This window comes from Diprion similis, chromosome 13 (assembly GCF_021155765.1).
Source record: "Diprion similis isolate iyDipSimi1 chromosome 13, iyDipSimi1.1, whole genome shotgun sequence".
Classification (NCBI taxonomy): Eukaryota; Metazoa; Arthropoda; class Insecta; order Hymenoptera; family Diprionidae; genus Diprion; species Diprion similis.
The window spans coordinates 2,727,547-2,745,857 of NC_060117.1; the positions used below are offsets into that span (position 1 = coordinate 2,727,547).

Consider the following 18,311-nt stretch of genomic DNA (forward strand, 5'->3'; position numbering starts at 1 on the left):
CCGAGAGAAAACTGGGCTCCGCTTCTTCTTCTTCTTCTTCTTCTTCTTCTTTGCGAGCTTCTCTTATAGCTGACACTGACTTCGAGACACTTGCTACACACAGAGGGGATACAAGGAGAGAATTAACGATAATTATACAAGAGAAAACTTTCCAAAGAGAGATAGTGAGAGAGAAATAGAGAGAGAGAGGGATAGTGGAATATACAACTCAAACACTGCTATTCCGAAACGCGAATATGCTGGCTTTCCTACTCTCGCCACCATCTTGCAGGGCCTTCCATGCACACACGAGGTGGTAAAAGCCGAGAACCCAAACATCGTGGAGGCAACGAGCCGCGTGGGCAACTTCGAGGCGTTGTTACACACCTTCGTGAGGCTATTCAAACCCGCAAATAGTTTACCCAAAACCACCTCCTCAGCTCTTCGTTGCAAGAGTCTTATGGGGATAAAGACGTATTCAAGTGTCACACGCGAATCTTGAGCTGTTGTGTTGTTGTTCCGTTGAATTGTTTCCACTTCGTGTAGATTAGCCACTCTCTTTCCCTCTTCTCTCTCTCTCTCTCTCTCTTTGCCTCCCTTTGCAGCACTTGAACCGTCACACCTAGTGGCTGAAATCCCGAATTGAGAATGAGAGGATGCAGGACACTTGGTAGTCTGAATATACTGATTCTGACCTTTATTGGATTGCTTGAATTCAGGAACCTATGTATAGTCGATTACAATTGGTAGGATGGTTATACTCATTTTGCACGCATTATACACACTGATACTGTAGTTTCACACTCTTTTTTCACAGACGAATGCTTTTCGGTCGAAACAGTTCTGACTTGATAATCCTCCGTTGCAGCCTTTGATGGCAACGCAGTTCTGCGAGTTTGATGGCTCGAACGGAGCCCATGGAAGGTAATGCAAAATGTCATCTGTAGAAAGGGATGGAAAAAAAGGTTGCGTTAGGTTCGTGAATCCAACTTCACAAAAAAAGGGGCAGGAAATTCTAAACGCGAAACTTACCGCAATCGACTCTCGACCAATCCGGCGATGATGATGTTCTGGATATGCCAACCCAAAGTTGAACACCTTGACTCTTCTTTGATGCCAGAAATCGAATCTTTTTACGAGTGTCTATGAATGCCAAGCTGCCTCCTTCTTCGGCGCACACTTGCTTTGCTTCCAGCCAAGTTTTTGGGTCCTCGTGAATTTTGTAGGCCACTTTTTTATCCGTGTACTCGGTGTAATCAGTAGCTGAAAAAAATTAGGGACGGTTTGAAACAACTTCAGAGTGTAGAAACTGATTGAGAAAAAGGGAAATAAGTACCCTCTGCAAGGCAACAGAAAATCGCGAAAACTGTGACGAGGCACGTGGTGATTTCTAGCAACGATAGTGACTTGAATAAAGAAGCCATTTTCGAACTTATGTTGACACGAGTCAGCTTCAAACTGACACAGATTTCGCTTCTGACTTACTTCACTTTGGCGGTTAGATGATCTTACGTAACGTTCGATCCGGTTCTTACTGGATTGGAGTCTCTTGATAATAAGCGCGATTCTTTGACCCCGTAGGAAAATCAGAATCGTTAAACATTCACGCGCCATGATGAGATTCGACCATAATCGTTGTTTGTCTTATATTGTCTGTTACAGCTATTTGCTCGTATCAGCAAACTGGAATAACGCGCAAATTTCTACGCCATTTTACTTATTCTTTAAAAGAACAAGACCACTTGGTGACACAAATATGGTAAAAACGTCACACCATTGAATTTTTAGATCTGTTTTTTTTTCTTCAGGATTATACTACGAGAAAAAAAAAAGGATTAGTCGATGATATTTTGAACTTGATAAGCGATTTTGCAGGATTTTTTACGCGAGGTAAACAAAGCCGAGATCTAAGTCACTGTGGAACCAGCCAGCCGTGTTGGGAAGTTTGAGGCGTTGTTACCCATCTCCATGGCGGTATTCAAACCCGCAAATAGTTTACTACCACCCACCTCTTCAGCCATTGATCCACAAGAGTTTCACGGATGAAGACGTATTCAAGTGTTCAAGTGTCACACGGAGATGTTGAGAGCTGTGTTCTTGTTCAAACCATCAAGTTTGTACACTGGAATTGGTCTCACCATGTGGGGAATAGAACCGTTCTGTTGTGGCTTCCTGCTACACCGGAACTAGGACATCGTTTAAAAATTGTGTGACTCTATTTACGCACGATTTTTCTGGCGGTGATAACTGAATTATTGTCTCTGACTAAATGGTGAAATGTTTTCTACTAATTGTTTACTAGCACTTGGAAAATGATTGTTATTCTACGCACTTTCAAACTCTTTTTATACTTTGTTGAGAGTATGTTCTGTTTCATTCTTGACTTGGATGGATTCTGTTGGTGTAGAACAAGATTCTCTGACATGAGGTTCTCGTTCGATTGCTTAGAATTTGAGAAATCTAAATCTTTTACCTACTCTGCTTCCTTTTGATGCGATTAGCTGTTTAGACATCTTGCTTCTTGGCATCTACAGTGGGGTTTTGAGAAATTGTTTTCAAGAGAAAGAAGGATAACTAACCAGCGTCAAATAGGGCGCTAAAATAGTTATATACTAAAGTAGATTTGCTAGCTTGAAGGTAATTAATTTGGTTAACTCACAATATAGATTAAACACAATGACAAGATTTATTCAATTTTGATTAAATCAAAATTACAATGATTGCTCAAACAGACACCACTCCAAAAGAGGCTTAATTAACGCTGCACGTGCACGCCAGTTTAAACAATTTTGTCAAAATTTGACAAAACAAATAGTTAAAACCATAAAAAGCATTGCAAAGATTCTTCGACCATTGGCCTGTGATATTGCGACGATATCACTCGTTCTCTAATGTGGTCCTTCCGGTACGCACGTACACGTAAGTCTGTTTTGGTTCAGATTATTGTTAATATTATTATATTGTAATATATAAAACCTAGGGTGAATCAAACATTTTTTTTCAATGACCTGTCCAACAACCCGACTACAATGGTTTGATTGTTCACAGTCTCATTGCAGACGCAGTTTAATCTAACTATTCCGGATCTGTTTTGAATCTCCTGTCGATGTCTAACTTATCACTTTCAATATGCTTTTCACATACGAACGGCTTACGGTGTAAACATCCGTAGTGTGCCAACCCCCGGTTGATTCCCATATCTAATCCCGTAGTGGCAACGCAATTACTGTTTGGAAAAATGGGTAACAATCTTATCGGTGCCCATGGGAGATGCGTCAGTTCTTGACCTGGTGACTCTGGAAAGCATGATCAAGTCTTTACTCATCAGAATATTGGTACATCTCATAGAAATTACAAGACTAGGAATCGTCCTTGCGGAACTTACCATGGCCAACACTGTACCAAGGCGATCCAGATCCAGCTCTGTGTATTCCTGTCCACACCCACCAGTGCCCAACTCTTATTTCGTATATGAAATTAAGTTTATCAAGGGTATCGATCATAGCAAGATGACCACCTTCGAGGTCACACATCGATCTGGCTTCATACCAATTCATTGATTCAGTGTGAAATTTGTATAAGGTACTTCCGTCGCCGAAGGGGATGTAGCCAGTATCTGGAAGTGAGGTTTACGTTCAATCTCACATGCGTTGGAGGCCCATTCGACGCCAATTGCGAAGTGATTTATCACGAGGACTTGGATATTTATGATTTGACTCCTACTACTTTTACCCAATGGAATCACCAAGCTGCACTCTTGAATAATCTCTCTTTTCATCACCATATTTCACACGCAATGCTTCAATAAACAATATTGTCTCATATCCATTCAATAATATGTCAAAGCATCGACTGGTGCTACAGATACCTACGGTTGCCAAAAACTATTAATTTGTAGCTATTACTTACTCGATGATTCGACATTCGTCAGGCTGCAGGTGACCATCAAAAAGACGAATAAATACTCGGCATGTTGAAGTAGAGACAGAGATTTGAAAGTAGAAGCCATCTCTGAAGGATTCAGCACGAGTTTCTGGAATGGAACTGATTGTACGTTGAATCCTCCTGCTTTTATATTATCTACTGCTATCGCTAGTATAAATTGTTTGGTTATGTTAACATTGTAGTGGTATTTCATTCACAACGTAATTACATGGATAAATCTTCGACTGGTATTCCAGAGGGGATAAAAAGCAGTATCGACATCGTTGGGTTTAACACTGCATAACAGTTTTGGTGATATTCGTCGTTTAATAATGTTTGCGAAATATTTCTCTAATCTCGGGATGGGTTTTCCTTGTTTATGTTTTTACGATCCGTGACCCTGCGATAGACTGAGAATAAATATAATTTGGTCGAGATAACGTCTTGTTGAAAATTTCATCATGTTTGTGGGATTTCCGTAATTACATCATGCATACTCATACATTGGAAATGGCTAATTTTGAGATTCATGCGATTCACAGTGAGGTTGACCATCGAAAATTTGTCAGGTGAGCATTGTGCAGCAGCCGAGAGTGAAAACGAACAACATTCAGACGACGAATTCGAAATGAAGCCACTGTGTTCACACTTGATAAGAATTATTCAACAATTAATATTCAATTCATTCGAAGTTCTAATAAGAAGGAAAGAATAGAATGACGCCAAAATCTCATGAACAAGGAGATTTTTTTCAGAGTTTCAAACATCCACCCGGATGGTATGTTCGTATCGAATTCCTGCGGTTTTTGCGACAATTTAGAAATGAGTCATTCCAAGGATGTAAACTAGTGGCTGCGAGAGCTCGCCTCTCGTACTCTGAGAGCTAGGTAATCAACGTGAAAGCACGTTGCTCTGTGCTAGAGAAAGAGAAATACAGAGAAAGACTCGCAAGAAGGTGTGCCAAGGGAATGGTTAAATTAAATTTTTTTATTTTTTAATTTCAGTGCATGCATATCAGAATTGCAAATTTCTCGAACTTCATGTTTTCGGTACTTCAGAAACCTCGAACAAAATCGTTTGGAGCACCAGTAACCATATGTTCGAACAAAGTCTCATCGTCAATTTAGCAGCTGCAAAGACATTTCATTGTGACTCAAAATACACAGCTATGAAAAGCAAACTCGTCGATCAATCATCTCATCTCGTTGTAGATCAGACCCATGGAGAAGCATCGCGATGATCGCTCCAGCGATTCCATGATCAAGGTGAATCCACGCCCAGCATAGAGTGGAGGTGGAAGTTGATAATTAGGAGCAATATTACCGGGTAAATTGGCGGAAACACGAACTTATCTATTAATGACAGGCACCTGGTGCATGGCGTCGTCTTTCTACCTGGTTGCCTGACGAACGTTTCCTTTTACAGTCAGGATCGCGTCGTTGCCGGTATAACGTGCGAGCAAACGAGGGTGGCGACCCACCCCTGGATACACAGCAACTTGAGACGTATCCTAATTAGAAACGTCATTAATACACCCGGGATACGGCCCTCCGCTTGTTCTGTCATCGGCAGCACGTCGAACGCCCTTTGCCTGCCAAATGTCGGGGATAATTGTCCCAATTACTTCCCCTTACTCCTGCTCTTGTGCTACACCCACGAGAAACTTCGGCTTCTATAACTGCTCCTATAATGTGATGTAACCTATGCTGAGTTTAACCGTCGCGTCGCGTCGCGTTGCGTTGCGTTGCGTTGCGTCGTTCGTCAGATACGTTCGTCAAAAGGGCCTCATTGTACTTGAAGGGTATACACTCGGCGGAAAGGCAACGTCAGGCAGGTTGGAGTCAACTGAATTCGTTCCAGTTTGTTCCAAGGTTTTTGCTGTCAACTTCCAGTCTTCTCTGCGAATTCCTGAGGTCATCGGGTGAACTGTTGCATTCACTTGAGCTCACTCGTGAGTTGACTGATTTCAATCTTGGAAGTCAATCGAAACCACTTCGAATCTGGTCAGACTAGTTCCCGCTCGAAGGTCTTCGTTGTCACCTTCCAGTCTTCTCTGCGAATTCCTTCAGACTTAAATCTTGGAAGTCAATTGAAACCACTTTGAATCTGGTCAGACTAGTTGGAATTGGAGTCGAGTCCGTTCGAGGGTCTTCGTTGTCATCTTCCAGTCTTCTCTACGAATTCCTTCAGACTTAAATCTTGGAAGTTAGTCGAAACACTTCGAATCTGGTCAGACTAGTTGGAATTGGAGTCAAGTCCGTTCGAGGGTCTTCATTGTCATCTTTCAGTCTTCTCTGCGCATTTCTAGAATGATCTTCCGAGTTGTTGCGTTCGTTTGAGTTCACTCTCAAGTCATCCGACTTTAATGTTGAAAATCATCAGAATTCACTGTAACTCAGACGTGCTTGCTCGACTCCTGATATCTGTCACATCTCGATCCATCCTTTCCGCGTTCGTTTCTCCACCCTTTCCGATGTGCCGTGTAGTCTATTTCGATCTCGTCACTGAGTAACGGGCTTGGTGAGATCGTTGTCTTGGCGAAACCGTCGCTGCAAGTTACGCGCCATTAATTTAAAATCCCCGAGTAAGTCGCTTCTGTCCTAGACAGTGACTAATGACTCGTAACCACTGCCACACGTTGCTGCTACTGCTGCTGCTGCTGCTGCTAGTCTTGCTGCGCTTAACCCCGAGAACCAAGTAGAAAGAGAAAGAGAGGAAGAGAAGCCCGTTGGGGGTGGAAAGGGTAGGGGGTGCTGCTCTCCGATTCATAAACTCTAACTTTTCTTGCCTCTTCCTCGTCGGCCCACGCCCCGTCGACGTTGCCGTCGAGCTGTACTACTTGAGTGACTGATTATTACCGCGCGGTGCGAGCGTCGGCTTAGACTCGGGGCTGGTATTTCAGTATAAAAGTTTCCAAACGTTTTAAGATGCTAATTATTCGACGCGCGCCCGCTCCGGAGTGATGGACGGAATAATTAGTGCCCCACCACCTCCCGCCCGCCACTCACCCCGCCGATCTACCCTGACTTTGCTCAACCAATTAAACAGGCAATTACATCGTCCCATCGGGGATTAACCATCCCCTGAATCCCCAAACCCAAGCGAACTCTTCAAACTGTTCAAAAATGCACGCTCGCGTTATTGGGACCTGGGATCGTTTTTTCGATGTTTTGGAAAAACGGATGTCGTTTTTGGCGGACATCGTTTTTTTTACCTGGGCATGTGGGTACCCGATCGATACGTCATATTGCGACTAAGGGTGATCAGTAATCGGGAATTCAAAATAAATGAACGGTTTTCAATAAATTTCAAAAAAATCTAGAGTTTAAAGGGATTATTATAATTATAATTTTTCTTGCATCCGTTTCTTCTATCGATCGCGATTGGCTGAAACTACGTAATTATCACACACGTAAGTATCACACGTAAGGGTGCCGGAGGAGGTGGTAAAAATATGATGGGGATATATTGAAAATGAGAATTGAAGGGTGGCTGTGCACACACCCCGTGTGTATACGGAAGAATAAATCACTGTTTACTTTACTGTAAACTGTGTGCAATCGTTCAGCACACCCCTTTTCAGTCCCGATCTGTAACCCCTGCGGCAATATAAGCCGCTCTGTTTACCCGGGAACTTTTGAAAATGTAATCCGGATCGGTTAAACGAAACGTCGATCGCGTTCAATCATGCCACGGAAATTTATACCCTACACTTCTAATCGGTCGCAAATTTGTTTCACCTTGAAAACACTACGGTGGCAGGGAGGGAGGGTGAGAAAATCAGGATAAATCGAAGTGGTGGATGAGAAAATTGAATCAAGTTTAACGCAACAAGGTGAGGGGATGATTTGGTTAATTTTGGAGATGGAGAGAATAAAAAATATTCTGACATCGCAGAATAATTCTTTTATCAACGATAAATCAGACTCAGATTATTACAATTATTCTTGTTTTTATTGAATGTATGGAGTCTCTTTTTAACGAGAAAGAAAAAAATTCTTTCCGTTTCGTTTTATATTTTGTTTTACTTATCAACTAATCATACAATATTAATAAAAAACAAAAATCCTTAGGGAATGAGGATTGTTTATTGTTCAATGTACCTAGTTCCTTTCGTGCAGCAGCATAAACGTGATTGGATAACGAATTATTTTCATCCTTTCTCGAAGCGTACATTCTCAGTTTAATATCGTGGACGTTGAAAATCGGCGCTAATTTTCAATCGCGATCAATTTGTACGTACGAGTATATTTAAAAGCATCAGGCGTGAAAAGTGAAGAGCTGTTTCTGCTTAAGGCGAGAAGAGAAGAGCAGACGTGTATCTGTGTAACTGCATTTCGTTTAGCGGAAATTGCGCTCTTTCAATTCATGCATCGTGCCTTCAGCCCCATACAAAGAACGACGCGATTTTGCATGGATAAAGCGTATCGACGTATTTATTTTATACACAAGGTATAATTTCAAATTATTGCATATAAATCTTAGCTTGAAACAAATTTTTTATGCAAAATGTAGTCTCAATTTTTTAGCTACATATTTGCATAGAATTTTGCTTTTAATATTTTGGAATTTGATAGTATACTGAAAATGAAATTGGTTGGAATTAATTTTTTCCTCTGTTTTTTTTTTATTTTTATAATTTTAAATCTTTATTGGGAATAAAAAAAAAACGTCATTATCTCTGACTTATCATAAATCAAATTCTGACGGATTCTCATCTCCGCTTTAGTTTTCAGCGGAATTAGAAATAAGAATATGATTTCTAAACATGCAAACGAACTTTGAACAAGTTTATACTTTCCTTACTCATGGTTGAGGCCAAATATAGTCAACTTAATATTAAATAAAAACAATTATGCAAGATATTCATTCGCGGCTACTGTTTCAATTGAATTGAATGGAATAATGAAACGAGAAACTCTCTCTTTCGCAAATTCTCCGGAATCTCCTCCCCTCATTCCTCTTTTCTTTCTCTCTCATTTGTCCCCGCCTTTTTTCCTATTCTTTATCTCTTTCCCCATGAAGCTCGCGATACTATTCGCTAGGAAGGGTGGTTTGGGGGCTGGAAGGCACGCCGGCGCTCGTTTCCGGTAGGAAACTGTTCCGGGGGTGGTCCGAAGTCGGGTGGAAGGTAATTAAATGTAAAGTTGTAGGCAGCGGCCGCATGCAACGGTTGGAAAGTGCAGCTAGCCGGCTGTAATGGGAACAGAGCTGCAGGCGAACTATACGCAATTGCAAAACGTTGAAATATTTAGGTGGTGAGACTCTGGAACAGACCATATTCACCCCCAAGCATAATACTGCACGCCTGAATTTGCCCTGGCAAAAACAACCCCGCACACTCGGTTGCAAATTGATTTTTAAAACGGTTATTGTTATGCTCGGTGTGTCGTTTTACCGCGTCACGCCTAGAATAAGGGCTGCTTAATTACAGACATTTTTCTTACCATACCTTACTTCGGACCGGAAACCGTTTTGCAAGCGGTTGTGGAATGGAAATTGATCGATTTTTAGTCGGCGGAAACGAAAGAAAATTCGTTGTGATAACTGTTCGGTGTATTCCATGTGACTGGCGATCCTTACTTTTTTGAATAGTTTGTTCTGCTGTGGAGAATAGTGAGAAGAATTTTATTTGCCTACTTGACTGTACTTAAGTATAACCTATTGATTGTAATTAAGAAAGATTGAAAAACTAATAATTTGGTAATACAACTTATAATTTTTTTTTTCTTGCAACTAGATTATGACATTCTGGAACTGGTTAGTTCAATTGATTATTTTTAATCTATAAATTGTTATAATGATTTTTTTAAATTTGACTATTTGAGTAGTTTGAAAAATAGGAGTAACTGTATTCATAGTTTTCCATATAGTTTCACTATTGAAATAGTAAAATCTTTCAAATTGTGTCAAGTTTCAAGGATCAGAGAAGAAATGAAATAATCGGGGCAGATATAAATTTCCATTCAATTAAAATTCTACACCAACTAGAATCCGGTTCTGTAATCAGTTTTATTTGTAATTTATATGCTTGTACGTTTCAATATCGTATGAATCGTTTGGAAAATTTTTTCAGTCGGACATCCACGCAGGAATATATCATCGAATCTGAAGGAAAAGAAGCTGGAAGTAAGAGGGATTCCCGATTTCCCCCCAGAGCAGACAATTTCTCGGCAGAGTGAATGAGCATACAACTCCAATTCAACCGAGACACGACGAGCTTGGGGGACGAATTTTCAGCCCCCCCCGCAGAAAGTGGAAATACTGGCTTCAAGGTGTGTGAGAATACCCATATTTTTCAAGCATCCTATTCAAGCGGTATTTTATTTCACTCCCAGTCATACTGACGGTAAAAAAATCGTAGACGGAGAACGGATGGAGGTAAAAAGTGGAAAAAAAAAGTGAGAATAGTTGAAAAAATCGGGATACTCAGGGCTGAGTGGGGTTGCATGGATTTCGAAGGCGAAAAAAAGGTGTTTTTTTTTTTTTTTTTTTTTTCTTGTAGTAAAAAAATTATTTTATTCGAACTTTTCATTTTGAGATTGATTTTCGGTGACCTCTTAGAAAAAAGTACCCTCGCGGTGGTGACGATAACTTGAGATAGATTTGTTTGAAATCAAAAATAAAATATCTTCTATTAGTTTGAAAAAAAATTCAAATTTCAACTTCTTACAGAGTTGAATGCGAAAAAAGTGCGATTTTCGGTAACATCAACATATCATTTGTTGCCTTGTAAAATAAGTTGTGATCGACGAAAAAAAATCCTTTGTACAATCACAAGTGAATTCTGTCTAGAAGAAATTTGCCAAAATTTCATTAAGATCGGTGATTTTGTTTTTGAGAAATCGTGTTCATTAACTTAAAAAACACAGTTTTGAGAAAAGAAGTGACAGGACTTTCCAAAGGCTCTTTCTCCTACACTTTTACTCCAATTGACTTGAAACTTGGGTAAAATATTCCTGACACGTTATACATTAGATAAGTAAAATAAAATCGAAATTTCCGAAAATTTTGGTCCTTATCAATCTTTCCCTAGGATCGAAATTTTTTTTATAAAGGCCCGAAAAGAGGGGTTGAAATTGTATTATTCCATCATCACGTTTATTTTCCATTTTGCACAAAAAAAAAAAAAAAAAAAAAAAAAAAATTGTTATTACCCAAGTGGTTTGGTATAAAAAAAAATTCATTTGGAAAAACGACAAAATTTAGCCCCTTTTATCGAATCTTAATCGTAAAATATCGATCCCAGGAAAAAAATTTATAAGAAGCAAAATTTTCGAAAATATAATTCCAAATAACTTAGAAAATCTTTACTCGCAATTTTTTCCGGATTAGCCCCTCTTTTGGTCTATTTTGACTGGTCTATTGACACACATGTGTCTACATAACACCCGAATTGTCCGGTTAATTCGACGAGGCGTCGAGTCGAGCAGCCGACGCGACGCGAGCTCTTGAATATTCAAGAAAGGGGTGACGGGTTTCGGTGCATCCATGCGGTCCTTGGGGTGTTTTGGGGGGGGGGGGGGGGGGGGGGGGGAGCTGGGGTCGCGGTTCGCCGGATTTCCTCCCGACGATCAGGCAAGCAGACGCAGAGACGCAGAAACCCGGGGGCGACGTCCGCTTTGATCCGCGAAAATGGATTAACGGAGTAACAGGCAGCGATAGTTCTATTGTCAGGCTTAGGGGCGGCTGTATTCACCCCCGCACACGCGGGGATGATTCAGTTATGGAATCTTCTGCCCTTGGTGAGAGCTGAGCGAGATACCTGACAAACACCGATTTAATCCCGTGTCTCGCAGACACGCGTTTCATCCCGGAACTTGGAGTTGCCTACGCTGGCGCTGACTTGAAAACTTATCAAGGGTTGATCGATTCGTTGATTATAATTCGAGACAGGAAACAGGGAGGGAAGAGGGGGGGGGGGGAATATTTTGGAAACGGGAAAAAGATTGTTAATGGTTTTAAAAATCTAATCGATCCGACTGTTTCCATTTTATTTCATCTCCTATTTTACTAATTTTGATTTAATTTTTTATGCATCTACGGAAATTGTGATGAAACAGGACTCTTGTATCAAAAAGTTATCCGATGGGTAATGAATTCGAAAGAAAATGCGGTAATTGTTACATAGTAAAATAAAGTTTTTGTGTTTTACTTATACATGAATTATTTCAAGGTAATTTTAGAAGCTCGTTGTATTTCATGAATATTAATTTTCTCTCTCTTTCTTTTTCTCTCTTGCTCTTTCCTTCTTAGCTTTATCTTCCTCTTTGGTCTCGCAGTCTCTGATTTTGTTGTAATTGCAGTCGACTGCAAGTTTTCATCACAATACTTAAGCGAATCGTGGCGTTTAATAATATCCCGTAATGATCGCGTTTTACGTGTATAATTATAAGATTAGCACTGCTTTTATTCATTTCCTCTTCAATTCCATACTCAAGCTAAGCCTCACAGTCTCTCTTTTTATTCACCTTACCGTTGAATGAATAAACACGGATTTTCGCGTAGGCGTCTGCCTACTCACCGGAAACGTTGTAATAAGTTTTTGTGTTTGCTGCCTCGAGCGAGTGTTTTTCTTATTTTTCTTTCTCTTTAATTTCTTCTTCTTCTTCTTCTTCTTCTTCTTCTTCTTTTCTAAGGAGATCGTTTTTGCCACGCTTATGTACACAATTATGAAGAGTATTTCGGCAAACGAGGCCGTTAGTATAATCAAAGAGAAATACGTTAATACCTGCCGTAACGCTGTGATGTACATGGTGTGTCGTTTTGAATAAAATTAAAAAGGTGATTATTGTGGCGGTTTTAATACACTTGAAGGTAAAGGAAATCCGGTCTCATAAAGCAAGTGATTACATCATTTTTCTTAAACAGTCGACGATATTTCTCACCCGAGATGTATTTTTTATTCTTTGGTTAAAGTCAAAATTGAATCCAGTCACAGATTTCTTTAGTACTTTTAACGAAATGCTTTATTTCTTTACTAACAACCATAATTCTCGGCATTTTTATTATTGACGGAAGATAAGTAAAGTGAAAAAAAATCAAAGCCTTCCTTAAAATTGTCGCGAAATTTTTTATCCGATATAAAATTCTGTAACGAGACGATTTCGTGGGAATTTTTTTTAAAGTTCAGATATCTAAGGATTAAGGTTATTTCTCGGCGAATTTCTTGTACTTTGATTATCATCTTCCCTGATGGTTTTTGGCTCGTTTGGAAACGGGACACCCGGTAAGTGTGTATAGAAATGAAATTTCTTGTATATCACACCCGAGGCTATGAAACCGCAAAATTTTCTCCTCCCTTTTTCAGCGAAAGCAATTGAGTGAAATGGGCGAAGCTAATTAGTCAGTTTTAATTAAAATTTACGCGTATAAGCCTCGCCTGACGATATTTAATTGTTACAAAACGCGCAATTCGGTCTCAGTGACGCGACGACGACGAGGAAGACGTTCTCGTTCCTCGTTCCGTCAGACGCATTTCGAGTCGAATTAAATTTCCTTCCTCATTCGTGTAATAATATCCAAACAAAAAAAATATATATTTATACACTCGACATGAATTCAATATTTTTTGAACAAAATTTCAATCACGAATTGCTGCAGGCGTCTGTTATTCAATCTGAAATATTTTTTAAAAAATTTGAAATTCGATGTTTTCTTTTCTTTAACAACATTTTTTTACTTGGATTAAAGTTGGGATATAGAAAGTTAATTTCTCGAGTCCATAACGAATCGAAAGATCGATTCACAGAGTGTGAAAAAATTGAGAGAAACTCGATAACCCAAAAAACCGGAAAAAAATTTATGGATCATTGGAAGAAAAACAAGAATTTAAGAAATTAGAATAATCTATTCAAACGGAAATAAATTCATTCAGATGGTTACATTCGTATCTTCGTGTATAATAATTATGATCATCGCTATTCAAAACGACATTATAATACAGGGATGAAAAACAAAGAGACTCCCTTCTTTTATTTTCCTTGCATGCGAATGTCGTCGCGGTGAACTGAATGAGCGAGTCCTTCCTCCTTCCTCGCGTATATAAAACATGTACCTACATCACCCCTTTGTGCGTAAATACACACACATACACACATACGCACACAGGTCGGTGAATAAAAATACGGTTTGCTCAGCGAAACGTGACGTGTAACATCGGTGCGGATAATTTGTACGAAATAAAAGTTGAGAGGGTAACTCATGCGGCCGCGACGGTTAAGGGATGGCGGAATCGTGGAGAGTGGCCGTCGGCCCTGCGGGGTTACGAGGTTGAAATGGCGGGCATTCGGGGAAGGACGTTAAGGACGGGGAATATAAATCAGGGGCGCAGAAAAATGGGGGGAGGGAGAGGAATGAAAGACAGAATCTAGAAATGCGAAGGGTGAGAAAATGGGAGATATTTCAACCCCCGTGGAATATGAAGAAACGGAAGGATGGTTGAGAAGATAAATTTTTAAACAAAGGTTGGATTGGGTTATAGATAAGATATTTTGATTTGGACAATATATAGATAAGATATCAATCCCTAACGAGATAAGATTGATAAGATTGTTGCGAGAAGAGGATAAAACAAAAACGTGAATATTGATGAAAATTAATATGTACAGAGGATTAGAAACATTTACAAAAATTAATTATATTGTAGTGAATCAGTGAATTATTCTACTAAAATAAATGCAGAAATATAAGAAAAGCAATAAAGAATCTGAATTGAAATATTGAAAATATCGTACAGAAAAAACGAAAAAAAAAAAAAAAAAAAAAAAAAAATAGACCAGATATCATCGATTCAGATTAGATATTAATTTATACACAAGAGAAAATAATTGAAATTTTGATATTAAGTAAAGAAAAACTATTGATTCGGAAAGAAAATACATGTAAAGAGCTGACAAAAATTTACAAAGCAAACAAAAGGGAAGGGAAAATTCAATTCTACCGCAATTTGGTGTGTCGAGAAGTTTTGCGGAGGGGATGGGGGAGGGGGTTGAGACCAGAGGAAGTGTATAAAATAGCGGCGAGCCACTGCAGTTCGACAAAACCACGACACTGCGCAAAGTATACATGACAGAGAGTGAGTTTTATACCACACAGGGAGAATTGCGGTGCGATAGAAGCGCTGGCCGAGAGGGAGAGAATCGTTCCGGGGTTATAATGTTGTTACTTATTGCCCTGCTGCACGGAATTAATTAAAATGCATATAAAATGAGCCAGCGCGGTCGACTGCAGGCTCGGTTTATTCTGACCCCAATTTTTCTTGCCGTTGCAGTTTCGGGTGATTTGGATGGTCAAAAAATGCCTGGCTTTTTATTGATTTTAACAGGCGATAGTCGTGCATTTAGTGTTTATTGATATATTGAAAAATTGCAAGAATCTATTTGAAAATAAAATCAAAGGTTGAAAATAACGGATATTTAAACTAAAGCTTGGATATCGAAGCTTTGTTTTAGGTCGTTTAGAGATTGATAGAAAATCTAGTAGATTTGCTAGATTTTAATGATCTGCAAGGGTTAAAATTATGTTCAGAAGATAGATTTTTAACGTTGCCATATTTTTTAATCAATATCTGCGCAACGTTGCGAAATTGAATATTCAATGATATCGTATGATTATAAGAAAATAAAATAAAAAATTATCTCAGAAAATTATATGACCTATTAAAAGTAGGCTGAATAAAATTAGAATATCGTGGAGTGAAATCTAAAAAAATTTCTAAAATTTTTGAAAAGATTTCAAACTGAGCATCGATATCTGAGTTTTTATTTATAAATCGAATATATTCTATTTTTGACTTTTCGAAGAGATCTTCGTACAGCTTGTAAATATGATCCATAATTTCGGAATTTCTCAATCTACGATCATTCCGTAAAAAAATTAATGACATTCATCGATATGCGTTTGATGATTTTTTGACGATTTTGAATCAAGAAGAATTTCACTCGGTTACAAAATTTTTTTTTTCACCTATTTTTCAGAGCTTCGATTAATCATTTTCCTGGGCTAAAACCTTTCGGCAATAATAATTAGCTATCCGCTTCAAGATCTGGATAGAATTTTCCATTTCGATGTACTTCATTAGTATACCTACCATAAAATCTGTAGAATAAAAGCGGAAAATAATTCTTCCGATTATACAAAATTCCCCGAATACTCAACCCTTAAGGAAGAATTTCGGGCTTCTATAACACGCCGGCAGTTCATCCATTCATTGGGACTGCAAAACGAGAGAGAGAGAGAGGGAGAAAGAGAAGGGAGGATGCAAAGTGCACTCAGCACTCCAGACTCATGCATAATTATATATTTACAGTACAGAGGCCCGCTTCTGCTGCTGCTGCTGCTGCTGCTGCTGCTGCTGCTGCACATATGTTGCCGGTTTAATTAAATATTTGCATTCACCATACATACATAGAGACGCGTTCCCATGACGTAGGATGGTTTGTAGGTACATAGAACGATGAACGAGGGACGGGCGAGTCACGCTTGAGTCGCTGGACCAAATCAAAGCAAACTGACCCAAAGGAAGACGAGGACGAATGGCTACGAAAATCTCTGCCACACGAATTATTCAATCATTTTATACTGCGAGAGGATCTAACCACTGAAGTCAGGAATTAGAGGAAACGATTACGACGCGATTTCTTCTTTCCTTAAAATTTTCAACTTTTTTCTATTCGTGGGCAGAAATTCTTTCCATCTTCGTTTCACTCCCAAAAAATCTGCCATGGAAAAATAAGGGATCATTTTCGATATCCGATGATAATTAAATTTTTTTCTTAGAAAATTTGTTATAGAATGTGCACAATTCTTTGCACAATTGTTAAGAATTTATTAATTTTCTCGTACTATCGATGAGTTGATTTTTTTTTCTTTTTTCAACAATTCGGACAAAATTTCTCAAAGAATTCTAATATTCGCGAAATTTTCCCGAGTTTCGTGGAAACGCGAATTCCGAATCAATTTGCAGTCGTGTATCGTCCAACCCCTTGAAACGATGGTGCGATAATTTGTGGCGACGCGTCGGTCGCTCGTCAGGCGTCGCGGTTAATTGCTCCTGATGCAACATAAATTAGCGAACGCACCCCGCCACCCCACCACCCTCGGGTGACGAGAAGGGGGTGAGAAAGAGGGAGCGCAGGGTGAACAACGTGGCGCGATTGAAGTGGTTTCGCGGTGTTCAAGGTGTTCAAGGTGTACTCGCTTCATCGAATCACTCGAGTCGTCGTCGCTCAGCCTGCGGAGCACATTCGGTGATAATTAACCCCCGGTTTACACACGTCGTTGTCTGTGACCACGAGCACTCGACCTGACCTGACCTCCTTCCCACCTCGAGGAGAAATACCGCCGCCATTTCCCAAGCTTATCTGCAATTCGCGAATTCGCAGAACTATTGCAGCGCGTTGTATCACGGAATTTGGATCGGTTTTGTGCTTTTTTTACTTTTTGTAGCTAGCTGATTATAGGCGGAAGTGGTTTGTGATATTCTGGATTTTGAACGTTGTGATTATTGATACAGTGAATTTGTAATGATCTTTTTCATAAAGTCTCTGAAAACTTTAAAGAATTTTCTTCAAATTGAAACAATATCGAATGCATTGTATATCAAAAATATTGCTTCCACTTACGATTGTCATTCATTCATTTTCCAAATAAAGAAAAAGAAGAAGAAAAAAAAAAAACATTAGAAGAACGACAATCCAAATTACAACCATGAAGCATGAATTTTCACTAGGGTTAAATAAATACTTTCAAGATTTGAAAAACAGATGCAAAATTTTCTTATTAAAATAACAATAAATCAGAAACAAAAATTGATCCAAAATATGTAAAACATTTTATTACACAGCGAGAATTTTCAGAACTCAAAAATCGCGTTGCTCTGAATATTCGTAAAAATTTTCACCCCGTAATTGAACGAACGTATCGAATTTTCAATCAAATAAATGGATCCTCATCCCTTTTTCACTTTCGTAATTGATTCGGTTTCTTTTTACCCAGATTTTGCTGCCATCGTTTGCAACGAGTTCCGCAGTGTGTTTTCGGAATTTGCAAAACGACGAGGGCGAATCGAATACATCGTCGAAGAGCCCCGCAGGGAGGGACGTCGTCGCCGTCGTCGTCAGGGGGTTAAAGCGACGTTGGAAACGCTCTCGCTTTAATCACCCCAGATTGAGATACTCCTCTTCTCTCCTGTTCTCTCCTCTCTTCTCCTCTCTTCTTCGCATTTCTCTCTTCTTCTCTTCCCGACGAGTTTTACCCCCCGTTAGGGATTTGGGACCCATCGCCTTTTCCTATTCTCCTATAGAATTAACCATCTTCCATCTCGTGTCATACACCATGTCACCTTTGCTCAGGTGTTTGGCCTGATTCATGCAAAATTGGCTTCGCGAAAGCAGAAATCAGGTTAT

General features: G+C 39.4%; 3 protein-coding genes across 3 annotated transcripts in view; 1 reads left to right on the top strand and 2 right to left on the bottom strand.

Moving 5' to 3' along the window:
* Nucleotides 1-18,279, top strand: part of LOC124414144 — a 68,089-nt gene extending 49,810 nt beyond the window's left edge. Inside the window, exons 2-3 of the mRNA XM_046895089.1 lie at nt 9,980-10,178; nt 17,902-18,279. Of these exons, the coding sequence (XP_046751045.1) occupies nt 10,086-10,178; nt 17,902-18,270 (462 nt within the window). The 5' untranslated portion in view covers nt 9,980-10,085 and the 3' untranslated portion in view covers nt 18,271-18,279. The remainder of the gene's footprint in view (nt 1-9,979; nt 10,179-17,901) is intronic.
* Nucleotides 708-9,114, bottom strand: LOC124414145 (C-type lectin domain family 4 member K-like). Its single transcript, XM_046895090.1, has 4 exons — nt 9,111-9,114; nt 1,316-1,410; nt 1,012-1,242; nt 708-920 (listed from the first exon to the last, which is right to left on the bottom strand). Exons 2-4 carry the CDS (start codon nt 1,401-1,403, stop codon nt 778-780), a joined length of 462 nt encoding a protein of 153 aa, XP_046751046.1. The 5' UTR covers nt 1,404-1,410; nt 9,111-9,114; the 3' UTR covers nt 708-777.
* LOC124414213 (secretory phospholipase A2 receptor-like) lies at nt 3,055-3,988 on the bottom strand. The gene is made up of 3 exons (XM_046895189.1): nt 3,889-3,988; nt 3,365-3,595; nt 3,055-3,275 (listed from the first exon to the last, which is right to left on the bottom strand). Exons 1-3 carry the CDS (start codon nt 3,986-3,988, stop codon nt 3,055-3,057), a joined length of 552 nt encoding a protein of 183 aa, XP_046751145.1.
* Nucleotides 18,280-18,311: the final 32 nt, after the last annotated feature.

Excerpts from the sequence above, each read along its gene's own strand:
- LOC124414213 (XM_046895189.1), bottom strand. The coding sequence starts at position 3,988 with ATGGCTTCTACTTTCAAATCTCTGTCTCTACTTCAACATGCCGAGTAT. Across the intron at positions 3,596-3,888 it reads GACGAATGTCGAATCATCGA|ATACTGGCTACATCCCCTTC; the intron begins GTAAGTAATAGC and ends CCTCACTTCCAG. Across the intron at positions 3,276-3,364 it reads TTGGTACAGTGTTGGCCATG|AGTCACCAGGTCAAGAACTG; the intron begins GTAAGTTCCGCA and ends CATGCTTTCCAG.
- LOC124414145 (XM_046895090.1), bottom strand. The coding sequence starts at position 1,403 with ATGGCTTCTTTATTCAAGTCACTATCGTTGCTAGAAATCACCACGTGC. Across the intron at positions 1,243-1,315 it reads TTTCTGTTGCCTTGCAGAGG|CTACTGATTACACCGAGTAC; the intron begins GTACTTATTTCC and ends AATTTTTTTCAG. Across the intron at positions 921-1,011 it reads TTGGTCGAGAGTCGATTGCG|ATGACATTTTGCATTACCTT; the intron begins GTAAGTTTCGCG and ends CCCTTTCTACAG.